General features: G+C 45.1%; 1 protein-coding gene across 1 annotated transcript; it reads right to left on the bottom strand.

Moving 5' to 3' along the window:
• Nucleotides 1-10,915: 10,915 nt before the first annotated feature.
• LPAR5 (lysophosphatidic acid receptor 5) lies at nucleotides 10,916-12,155 on the bottom strand (the record flags this gene model as incomplete). Its single annotated transcript, XM_081319412.1, has 1 exon — nucleotides 10,916-12,155. The coding sequence occupies one exon, from the start codon at nucleotides 12,153-12,155 to the stop codon at nucleotides 11,034-11,036; it is 1,122 nt and encodes a 373-aa protein (XP_081175538.1). The 3' UTR covers nucleotides 10,916-11,033.
• Between the last annotated feature and the right edge of the window lie 227 nt (nucleotides 12,156-12,382).

A 12,382-nucleotide genomic window follows, 5' to 3' on the forward strand; every position in this document is an offset into this window, starting at 1 on the left:
AGTGGAATGCTAAAAGCTACTTTGTGAGAATCCATCCATTAAAAATGGTTGGTGGAATTCTTCCTGCTGTGATAAGGGAGATATGAGGATAAGAATTATTATAAAAAGACTTTTTAGAGAGAAAAGTGTGATTTTTATTCCTAGTTTGGAGGTGGTTGTGAACGGTGTCAAGTCATTTCTACATCAATTTTAGGACAAATGATTTATTAAATAAACTCAAAGTATTAAATTTAATTAAATTAAATTCTGTTGAGAGAAAAATCTTCATCAGGGTCCAGTCCAAGCCGGGAATAGACAAAATGGAGGCTGCTTTAGGAAAGAAGGTACAGTTTATTTAGTTGCCAGAAACTTCAGAGACAGCAGCATGTTTCTGGGGTGGCTGACCACATGGAGCTGGGAGTGGTGGGTTTTTATACCTTCTTAGGCTTTTGTGTTTGGAGTTGTTCCTGTTCCTGTGGCATGAACTTTGATCTGAGCTTTTGAATAGGTCCTTTTGGTATTCTGATGGTGGTGGGTTAATCCTATTGTCCTAAAGGTCATGTCCTGCTTCTCTGGGGCTGTGGTTGATGGCTATATCCTGTGTTGGATTTTTGGGTGAGGGGTTGCTGTTCCAATTCTATTACTCTGCTGTTCTTAGCTAACAGTTTTGCTGCAAGGGATTTCATATTTTGTCTTGAATGGGCTTCTGCCCAGTAGTATTTGCTCATGAATGGGGCTTCAGTCTTTCTGAATGGGATTATCAAATCTGCATTTCTACAGACCTGGCCTGCTTAGTTTCTCCTTGGGGCTATTAAGAAAAACTGGGCCTGCTTTTCTGCCTTTACGATCTTTGGGGAAATATAATATTCTGCCTTTTTAATATTCCTCAAAATATTTCCTTCTTTGGGGGGGGTGACTTCCCCCAATTCCTACATATGATAGCAGGGAACCTGGCAACTGGTTGTCAATACAAATAGGTTTCCATGCACCCAAAATTCAGTCATGTGATGGGGGACCACAATGTTTTATGATGACTGGAAGTACTTTGTGGGCCATAAAGCACCTGTGTCAGAGTCCTGCTGTTCGGCAGCCGAGAGTCAGGGATTCCCTGGGTGTTTTGCGGCATCAGTGGCTCGCTGCTAGGCTGTGGCTGCTTGGCTGTCCCCCTCCCCCCTCCCTAAAGTGGCAAGCCTATGGGGCTTGACAGGTGGCCCCTTCCACCTGGAAAACAAGGAGAAACATGTGATCAGTCACTCACTGTGGCAGACAGTTCAGCTGACCACCCCTCCCTGCTTCCTGGGACACTATTGGTGGAACCTCCTCACCAATCGGGGGCGTGAACATCTGCTTTCCCCACCCATAAGGCCTCTGTGACAAGATATCCCTTCCACCGCACTAAGTACTGCAACCGGCCCTGCCAGAACCAGGAGTCCAGTATCTCCTGCACCTCATAATGGGCTCCCGTAACGGGCCCTAGTGCCCTTGGCATGGGCCTCAAGAAGGTTCCCTTTACCGGCTTCAACAGGCTACAATGGAAGACTGGATGTATCTTCCCCAGGAACCGGGGTAGCTGTAGTCATATGGCTACCGGATTGATGATCTGTATGATCCGGAACGGCCCTAGATATTTCAGTCCCAGCTTTTTGCAAGGCACCCACAAGGAGAGGTACTTGGTCAATAAATATACCATGTCCCCCACTCGGAAAGCCTTTTGGGGAATCCTTTACTTGTCTGCCTGCACCTTTGCAGCCTCCTCTGCTCTTACTAAGGCCCTCTTCACATTCCCCCCAATGTGAGCTATCCAGTCATGGGGTTGACAGGGAGAGGGATCCCACTGGGAACACTCAGGGATTGGGACGAAGTCCAGACCATGTACCACCCGAAAAGGGGTGAAACTGGTGCTGCTGTGCACCACATTATTATATGCCACTTCTGCGAATGGTAGCATTTCAGCCCAGTCGTTTTGTTGATAGGAGGTGTAGCACCATCGTGTTGGCCCGTTCTGCTGCCCCATCGGTACTGGGGTGATACGCTGAGCTGAGTCCTTGTGACGACACAATGGAACGGACGAACTCCTGTAAACTGGGAGTAAACTGCACCCCCCGATCCGAGATGATCCACCGGGGCACCCTGTGCAGGCGGTATACCTGTGTGATGAACATTTTGGCAAGCTTCTGCACAGATGGCAGCCTCTTACTACCAGGGTGTGAGGAGCATGGCTAGCCCCTACCCTCAACCTTGGGCTGGCCAAATGGAACTGGACTGGCCCTGCCTGGCTTGGCTGTGTCTACAGTTGTGGCCACGAAGCCATCTTGGGTCTTGCCTCCAACCTTGGCCATAGGGAGGGATCCTGGACTCCAGCTTCCCCAAACCAGTCCCTTAGAGCATCCAGTGTATATCGTCCAGGTGCCGTGGAATAGCTCCAGTCTTCACTGTCATCTGTCAGATGCCTCTCTCTCCACTTCATCATGGGGCCCATGGCACCCGGTGGTTTTACCGGGCCGAAAACCAAGCTGGTGACAGCTGAACTGTGCCACCATTCCCCTGACGCCCCTGCATCCTGTGCCACCCCTGAAGCTGTTTGGGTATTGCTCACTGGACTTACAGGTCGAGCCTCATGCACTTTGGGCCGCACCACTGGCTGATCATCTTCATTTCCCTCAACAGGACTTGGTGCTGCCACCTCAGCTGTCTCTCCTCTGTCACCCACAGGTGCCATCTCCTGTGTCCCTTCAGCCATTCCCTGAGTAAGCACAAGGGTAATGGGGAGGAACAAATAAAGGGAGCACTGACTTTCTGTCAGAGTCCTTACCAGCCCTGGTCCCACAGATGACAAATGTTGGTCGACAAGGTAGCTGGCTAGGCAGGAACGTTCTGACCAGTGTTTATTGACGGCAAATAACAGCAAATAAAGTCAGTGCTGGGAGTGATCTGCTCCCAATGCCTTACATGCAGTCAGCCCCCTTAGCTCCACCCCCCAATCAGCTAGCCAGCATCCGGCGTCCGTCCTCAAAAACAGCAACACTGGCTTCTGGTTTCTTCCTCCGGCTGGCTGTGCATTCCCTTGTGTGGATCAGCTGTTTGACCGCCAGGCTGTTCAGGGGCATGGCGTTGCAGGTAGGGCCGCTCCTGTCACTCCCCTGCGTGCTGTCAATGCCTACTGCCGACAGGGCTCCTGCCGTTCAGTGGCCGAGAGTCAGGGATTCCCTGGGTGTTTTGCAGTGTCAATGGCTCGCCCCTTGGCTGTCACCCTCCCCTGTCCCTGACGTGACAACCCCACGGGGCTTGAAAACCTGCTGCAACTATGAGCAGTTGTTAAACATAGAGAAGGGCTTTTCAACCAGTGGTACACAAGCACCTGGCTGGTGGTACATGTAGGACGGGTTGAACAGCACTGTAAAAAAAACAGTAAAAAAAAGCATTTTTTTACTAACCTGCTTTCAGCTGCATTCCGTTTCTCCATTTGCTTCTCAGCCACGTGTTTGTGGGACAAAAAAAGTTCCATGAGACTTTCTAACTTCTCGCAAAATCTTGCAAGAATTTAGAAAGTCTCATGGAACATTTTTTTTGTTTTTACCGATAGTCCCACAAACATGTGGTGAAGGCAGAGAAGTGGAGAAACGGAATGCAGCTGAAAGCAGGTTAGTAAAAAAAATGCTTGGGGGTGGTGAGGGCATCTGGGTGGGGGTGGGGGCTGGCAGAACCTGGCTAGGCTTGTTCTGTCCAGATGTCTTTTGCGCTTGCCAAAAGAAGGAGGGAGCCCTGCCTTTCCTCCCGAACGCTCGAGCGGGGTTTCTGTGGGGTTTCTGCGGGGTCTCCACTGCAGGGTGGTCCATGCCTGCAGCCACGAGGATGCCACTGGGATTCCCCTCTCCACAACATGATGCCGGATTGTCCCGCACCCTCCGCAGAGAGCTCCTGGCAGTCTGCTGGCTCCCCGGTGGCAACCCCAGCTGGTGAGGAGAACAGAGGAAAGGCGGTGAGCCTTGAACTGGGCTTGACTACTCTGGAGGGCTCCCAGCGTTCCGCTGACCCCCTGGCAGTGACTCCAGCTGGCAAAGAGAGCAGGAGGGGGGGAGCAGCGAGCCTGGAACTGGCCCTAACCACTCCGGAGGGCTCCCGGTGTTCTGCTGGTCTTCCGGCAGTGGCTCCAGCCGATGAAGACAGCGGGAGGGAGGCGGCGAGCCTGGAACCGGCCCCAACTGCTCTGGAGGGCTCCCGGCATTTTGGTGGCCTCCTGGTGGTGGCTCCAGCCAGTGAGGAGACCGGGAGGGAGGCGGTGGGCTGGCACCGGGTTTCCCCCCCACTCCATTGTGTGTTGGGCTCACGGGGCTCAACATCGCCCTTGGCCAGCGCCAGACTTGCCTGTGTTGAGCCGCACTATGGCTGAGAGGCAGCGGGCAATAGAGGAGGAAGAGGAGCAAGCCTCGGTGGGTGCCAGTGGCAGTGGCAGCAGCAGTGTCATTGTCCCCGCGAGTTTCTTCAGGCTCTGGAGGGATGTCATGGGGATCTTGGTGAGTGGCTGCCCTACAGAGACGGGACAGATGACCTGGGTGGTGCGCCGGGGGCTTTGGCATCCTCTTTTGAAAGGGGACTCTTGGGGACAAAATGAGCCAGCCCGAAGAGTCACCTTGCTGGCGGGAGGGGGCTGCTGGTGTGGGGGGGGGTGTTGGATCAGGCGCATTGGCGGGGGAGGGGAAATGTTTGTCCAGAAGCAGCACCTCTTCCTTTGCACGTTGACACTGCTTCTTGGCCATCCCGATCCCGCTTAGCTCGAGCAACCCGCCCAGGAGGGTGTCGGGGGGGTGGGTGGGTTAGGAAATCATGGCAGTTTGTTTTGTTTTGGTTCCCGAAGCCCCCTTTCTTGTTCTGCAATGGAAGGGGACAGTTTTGGGTGGGTTAAATGTATGGGCTGAATGCACAAGTTTCAACTTTGCGCCAGCATTAAAAAGAAAAGGAAAAGGAAGGGAGGGAGGGAGGGAGGGAGGGAAGGGAGGGAGGGAGAGAGAGAAGGAAGGAAGGAAGGGACAAAGAGGGAAGGGAGGGAGGGAGGGAAGGAAGGAAAGAAGGGACAAAGAGGGAAGGGAGAGAGGGAGGGACAATGAGAGGGAGGGAGGGACAATGGAAAGGAGGAAGGGACAAAGAGGGAGGGAAGGAAAGAAGAAAGGAAGGAAAGAAGAAAGGAAGGTACAATGGGAGAGAGGGAGGGAAGGAAGGCACCCACCCCAGTCCCATCCCCTCCACCAGAGACCCACAGATTCCCCCCCCCAGGAACCCTGTAACATGAGTGATGAGCTGGCCACGCCCCCCCCCCCCAGGCCATTGACTTCACTTGTCAAAAAGTTGCAAAAGGTGATCACATGACCCTGGGACACTGAACGTCATAAGTATGAATCAGTTGCCAAGCATCCAAATGTAAATCACATGACCCTGGGGATGCTGTAACAGTCATAAGTGTGAAAAATGGTGATAAGTCACTTTTTTCAGTGCCGTTGTAACTTCGAACAGTCACTAAGCGAATTGTTGTAAGTCGAAGACTACCTGTACTTTATCATTTTTTTCCTTTTTTTTGGTCAAGTTTTTGACACCTTGCTGGGCGACTGGTGGTACTCGGATATTGCCTTATCCTAAAAGTGGTACAGTGGGTGAAAAGGTTGAAATAAAGGACTACTGCACTGATAATGGTTTGATGCTGAGTGATGTTGATTTTAGGACAGAAAAATTGATCTCTGAATCTAAAACTTCCCCTTTCTTCCACCAAGGTATTTACAAATGCTAAAAAGCAAATGCTAAAGTTGTTTAAAATGCTATCCTTTTCTTTTCTCAACAATTCATTGTCACAAAATTAGGGGAAGGTTTGAACTGAGATAAAGTAGTTTAGAGCCACCTGCCTCTAGTGAATAAATATCTGTTCTCCCTCATTGCTTCATTTCACCACAGGTTTGGATTTTACCAAACTGGAATTTGATTCAACTTAGTCTCAGTATACAAAAGGAAGCAACAAAGAGTTTTAAATCTTAAAAGCCATTTCTGTTCAAACCTATTCCATAAACAAAAGATCTAGGATACATGGAAATAAAAGCAGCCAGCTAAACAAGACTTGATATCATTTTAGACGGTGCATTAAAATAAAGGAGAAAGTTAGTAATCTACTATACCTTCTGCAGCTTTCTTATGGTGATTGAGAATTTGGGAAGTTCATGTCTAACACTTGTGGCAGACCCCATGTTGACAAAATACGACATTTACAAAAAATAAATTTAAAGATTTCATCATGTTGAGCTCAACTCTTGGTGAATTCATTTGTGCAGTTTTTTGGTCAGTTCTATGTTTGCTATTGTTTTCTTTTTTAAGTTTCTTGACTTTCCAATCTACCTGACAGCCTTTGATGAAAATATTTTGCCTAATATAAAATTAACAGAATATCATTGTAGAAAGTCAGCACCCACCCACCCTCCTAGAGAAGGAAATACTTTGAGGGTTATTAACAAAGGCAGAATATTATATTTCCCCAAAGGAATAATGGAGAAAATTCTTAAAAGGCAGAAACCAGCCCCTGCTCCAAGCAGTAACTGAGGAGGCCAACTTTTAGAAATGCAGATTTGGTAATCCACACAGAAAGACTGGGGCAGTCTATTCATAAGCAAAGAGCAAACAGAAACTCCCAATAAACAACACGATTAGGCAAGCCAAAAGTTGACAAGATTAGCCCAGACAAACACCTAGGATTTGCATTCCCCCTTTTGCCTATAGAGCCAACCATGACCCCATAGTAATCAAGAAGTTATAAAGATCCATCCACTCTCGACTCCATTGGTCAGCTGTCCCAGAACTGCATGCTGTTGCAGTTTCTGCTCATCAATAAACTGGAACCTTCTTTCATAAGCAGCCTTCATTTTTTTTATTTCCAGTGTTACGTAGCCTCCATTTTATTTACTCCCAGCTTGGAACTGGAGCTGTTGATTTTTCTTCCCATATCAGAATATTAGACTTAGAAGGACTCTTGGAGGTATTATTTTTCTGAATAAGTTTGATGTTGCTCATATCACAAAAGAAAGCAAAGTAAAACAAAACAACCAACAACATAAGCAGTGTCCTGCTAGATCAAATTCCCAACTGCCTAGTCCAGCAATCTGTTCTCCCAGTGGCCAACAACTGCACAAGGAAGACACTAGTCTCCCAGCGGTAGACCTTCAGAGACAGTCACACTGCTATCAAGGACAATATGCATTGATCCTCTTGGCTTCCATGAATTGGTCCAGCCCTTTTTTAAAGCCATCCAAGCAAGGTAGCCAGCACCAGATTCCATAGGAATGAATTCCAAAGTCAAATTACACATTGTGGTTTTGTTTTTCTTATGTCTAGCCTGATTCTTCCAGGATTCAATTTCATTCAATGACCTCTGCTTCCCATATTTTGGAAAGGTGAAAACAGTTTCTCCTTATCCACACCATGCATAATTTTGAACACCTTAACAATGTCTCCTCTCATTCGCCTCTAGACTAAAAAGCTCCAGATATCTCAACCTTTTTTCATGGGGAAGCCACTCCAGCCACTTAATCCTCTTAGTTGTCCTCCTCTGACTTTTACTAGCTCCATCACATCCTTTTTGAGGTGCAGAGACCAGAACTGCACACAATATTCAGATGTGATTGCACCATTTATATAAAGGCACTATGATATTGGCATCTCTATTTTCACTCCTGTTTCTTATTGTCTCGAACGTGCTGTTGGCCTTTTTTACAGCAGACACACACTCATCCGACACCTTCGTTAAACTGTTCACCGTTATTCCTAGAGCTCTTTTCTCATCTGTCATACTAGTTCAGTTCCCATCCAAATGATGCTGGCCATTAGAAAAATTCTGGAAACCCTTTGGCCAACTAAAAATTACTTTATTTAAATCACAGACACCTCTAATTCCATAAACATGTTTTTCAACATTCTTCTGTTATTTTCAAAGTGATGGGATACTCATAGTAACTGAGAAAAGCATGTAGTGTGTAGTGAATAAGCTTCCAAGTCCAGGTCTTCTGAAAACAGTGAATAAAGACTTGGAATAGCACCAAATGCATTGACCCACATTTTAAATGCTTCTCAGGCCTATTGAAGGTTACTTCTGTCTCCAACTCTCTCACCCTAGGGCCTATCAGGGCTAGGCAACCTTGGCTCTTTTATGACTCTTGGACTTCAACTCCCAGAATTCCTGGCTCAGGAATTCTGGGAGCTGAAGTCCAAGAGTCATAAAAGAGCCAAGGTTGCCTACCCCCTGCCTAGATGATTGTTCTTTTCAGCAGATTCTGAGCCACCAGGTGGCAGTAGAGGAACAAGGCTGACTAAACTGCTCCACGGCTTAAGATAGTTGTGATTAAGGTTCACCTTCTAAAGCATGTGTCCCCAACCCCCAGTCCGTGGACCAGTATCAGGCCACAGCATGCCAGCAACTGGTCCGCACAAACAAGCAAAGCCCCATCTGCGAGATGCAGGTAGCACACAAAACCACGCACTCCGGTCTGTGGAAAAACCTCTCTCCACGGAACCAGTCCCTGGTGTCCAAAAGGTTGGGGACCTCTGTTCTAAAGAACGTTTAGAGGATCTCAGGGGCATTGATGGAATTGTTTAATTGTATGTAAGTAATATGTACAATCTCTAGTAACTTCATAGGAACTAAAATTTTTATTTATTTTTGTTTGTATTCTGCACAAAAGTTGCTAGAGCAAATCTGATATCACTGATGAAGTCCTACAATGAGTCAAGTGTACCTTTAAATTACAAATTAAAGCCATATTGTATTCAAATGATTTTTTAATTAGCTTCACTCTTTAACTGAAATAACTGTGGACAAACTGCAATTTAAAGTAAGGACAATATCATTATATTCTTAATGCAAATGTTCTTTTTCAACAGGGAATATTTCTCTAATACAGTGTCACTTTTGATTCCCATGCTTGATGGCCCTATGCAGTAACAGCATAAAAGTTTTTTTTTTTAACTTGGGCTTCTCAGAAAGATAGGTCTGAAAAATCTAGTCTAGCTGCAGATCCTAAATATGTTTAAAACTGCTTTCTGCCTTATCCATGTCTGAAATTAAGTATTACTTTCCACCCCCTCTTCATTATGTTCAATAATAATATAAAAACCCCGCACCATAATTCTGGAACAAGATACGTTCTCTTTTGAGCCTTTGTGCTTTTGTTACTTCTGGGACTTATTCAAGATATCCTAGTAAGAACGTTCTGCAAATACATACATAGATTTTTCATATTTTTGCAGTGAATTAACATGACAGGATAGTAAAAATACATTATGGAAGTCCTCAAGAATAAGACACAAAAGCTTGGTGTTCAAATTTTTATTTTTAATCAAATTTTTATTTCTTCTTGCAAAGTAAGGAGTTTTGGTATAGCATGTTTGTGGATGTTACTTTGGTGAGATTAAAGCCATTTACATTCTGGATCTTTGATACTGTGGCATGTTTATAATAAATAAACCATACTCCATACCTTTTCAGATAATACTTCCAGTGAATATTTACTTGGGAAGAGGTATGGGTCAAACTAGCTACTAAATTAGAAATGGTATTTTGTTTCTCTCTGAAGCATGAGTACTGAGAGTTTGACACTTTCATACTTGAGAGCCAAAAGTTCCCGGACCTATGCTACGTTGTGGGGAAATGGGAACAACAAATATCTTTTTATTGAACATTATGTTCTAGATGTAATACTACCCTTTCATGGAAGATTTAAACAGGCTTTAACGAACAACTTGCATAAAACCTTTATGGTGGCAAGAGCTGACATAAAGAAATACAGTGTTTGCATTCAGTGTATGTACAGGTAGTCCTTGATGTATGACCACAACTGAGCCCCAAATCTCTATTTCTAAGCAAGACAGTTGTTAAGTGAATATTGCTCCATTTTACAGCCTTGCCACAGTTCTTGTTAAGTGTTAACAATCACTGCAGTTGTTAAATTAGTAACACTGATGTTAAGTGAATTTGGCCTCCCCATTGTTTGTTAGGAGGTCACAAAAGGTGGTCACATGACCCCGGGACACTGCAACCGTCATACATATAAATCAGTTGCCAAGCAGCTAATTTTGATCATGTGACCATGGAGATGCTGCAACGGTCATAAGTGTGAAAAACAGTCATAAGTCTCCTTTTCTAATATCGTTGCAAATTTGAACAGTCACTCAATGAACTGTTGTAAGTTGAGGATTACCTGTACTGTGTGTGTGTTTGAGGGAGGGGTTTAATAATAATTCCTATAAGCTCCACTCTAGCCCATTGCAATTGAAGGTTGGCTGTGCAAAAAAACCCTTGTCCCTCTCCAATTCAAATAATAATAATAATAATAATAAACCTTTATTGGCAAAGTACAACATGTGTACATTGAGATTAGCTGAGCCTCCCCCCCCCCCCCCCGTGCTCTCTCCTTTAGACCACTGAAACTTTCTGTTCACTGAATGCCTTCTGCCTAGCACTGGGCCTTAAACCAATGCTGAGTGATGCAGGGATATGTTTTTGTTTGGTTGGCTTTTTATTTTAGGTATTTGTAAACTATTTCCCCAAGGCTCAAAGAAAAAAGAATTATGTCATTAAAATGTAAAGTTATTATAGATACAGAAACAGCTAATATATATTTTTGGTGTAAAGGTTTTGGAGAAAAGTATAGCAATTGCAATTTGTATTTCTGCAACAGTGTGACCCATGGACCACAACCCTTCTTGGTTCATGCTGACGCCAGTTGCTGAAGCAAGTGATACTACACCATTGGGAGCCTGAACTGAAGCTGGAATTGACTGATTTTAATCATAAATACCTTATAGCATTCATATGAATATCAGACAGCTCTATGGAAGGGAAATGGTAAATAAATTCCAAAATCAATATTGGAAATTGTTCTTGAAATATGAAATACTTACTGTACGGTATTGGGCTTTACAGTGTTTAAGTGCATCAAATCTTCATATTTTGTTCAAATGTTTCTGGCAATTACTTTCCGTAATGCCAATTCATTCCAAAAGCTTGATAGTTCCCCCATCTCTATATTTCACTCTTCAATGGAGCTACTCAGGAATATCTGAGGGGAAGCAAATGGCAAGTCTTCACAGGGAGCAATCGAATTCTGAACTGGATATTGATTACTGTCTTGCTTAACATTTGCTGCCTTGTAGGAACCAACTTTTCTTGCTCGAGACTGAAGTGTTCCCATCTCAAAATCCCAAGCTTGCCCTCTTCTTATTTTCTTCAAAGTATTTTTGAAGCCTTCTGTATTGAAATAATAGATCAAGGGGTCCAGGGTACAATTCATACTTGCAAATAGCATAGTGATGATAAGGGCGTTGCGCACTGAAGCCTGCATGGTTAAATCAGTCTTAATCACACTGGCTTTTATCATCCCGTAGACTGCCAGAATGGTGTTGTAGGGTACAAAGCAGATGATAAAGATGACCAGATTGACTACAAGCATGCGAATGGTCTTTTCTTGTCGCAGGGTCTTGGTCCCATGAGTCTGGCATAGTTTCTGAAAAATTCGGATTGAGCAGACCGTCACAGAGGTCAGAGGGAGGAGAAAGCCAAGAATCTCTGCTAAAATGACCAGACCGAAGATTTTGCCCTGCCACAAATGTTTACTGAAGCTTTCAAAGCACACAGTAATTTCATTTTGTTTAGAATTTGTTCCACTTTGCTTAATACATGGAGTTGTCTTGTGGATTACCGCAACTGGAATAGAGCTTATCAGGATTAGTACCCAAACCACACAGCAGAGCAGCCGGGCCACTTTGGGACGCCGGAGATGGCGCCAGCGTAGTGGGTAGACAATAGCAATAAAGCGGTCCAAGTTGATGAACATCAGGAAGAGGCAACTACCATACATATTTATTTGAAAGAGGGAACCTGAGACTTGACAAAGGAAACTTCCAAAGGGCCATTCCCCCATGTAATAATAGTAAATGCGGAAGGGCAAAGATATGGTGAAAAGGAGGTCACTCACAACCAAGTTACACATGTAGATGGCTACCACTGACTTGAGCTTCAGGTAGTACAAGAAGATCAAGAGGGATGCAACATTGAGACATAAGCCTGCTATGAAGATCAAGCTGTATCCAATCACCTGCAGTTGATGAATGTCACTATAATTATTGCATATAGTAACATTGTCAGCTGACATGCCTGGAAACCACCTGAAAGGAAGACTTTGATAGGTCTGTTTAAGATTCTGGGAGAAGCAGAGATTACAAGAGACCAAAAAAGGGCCCAGAATTCAAGTTGGTGCTCATCATTACATTCCTTAATTCAGATGGTGGTCCTAACTCTTTGACTTGGACTTCAGGCTTCACAATCCATTAGAGTCGAGGAGGTTTAGGGCCATTCTCAGTCATAGAACGATGAGTCTAG

Source organism: Vipera berus (genome assembly GCF_964194415.1).
Source record: "Vipera berus genome assembly, chromosome: 2".
In the NCBI taxonomy this organism is placed as follows: Eukaryota; Metazoa; Chordata; class Lepidosauria; order Squamata; family Viperidae; genus Vipera; species Vipera berus.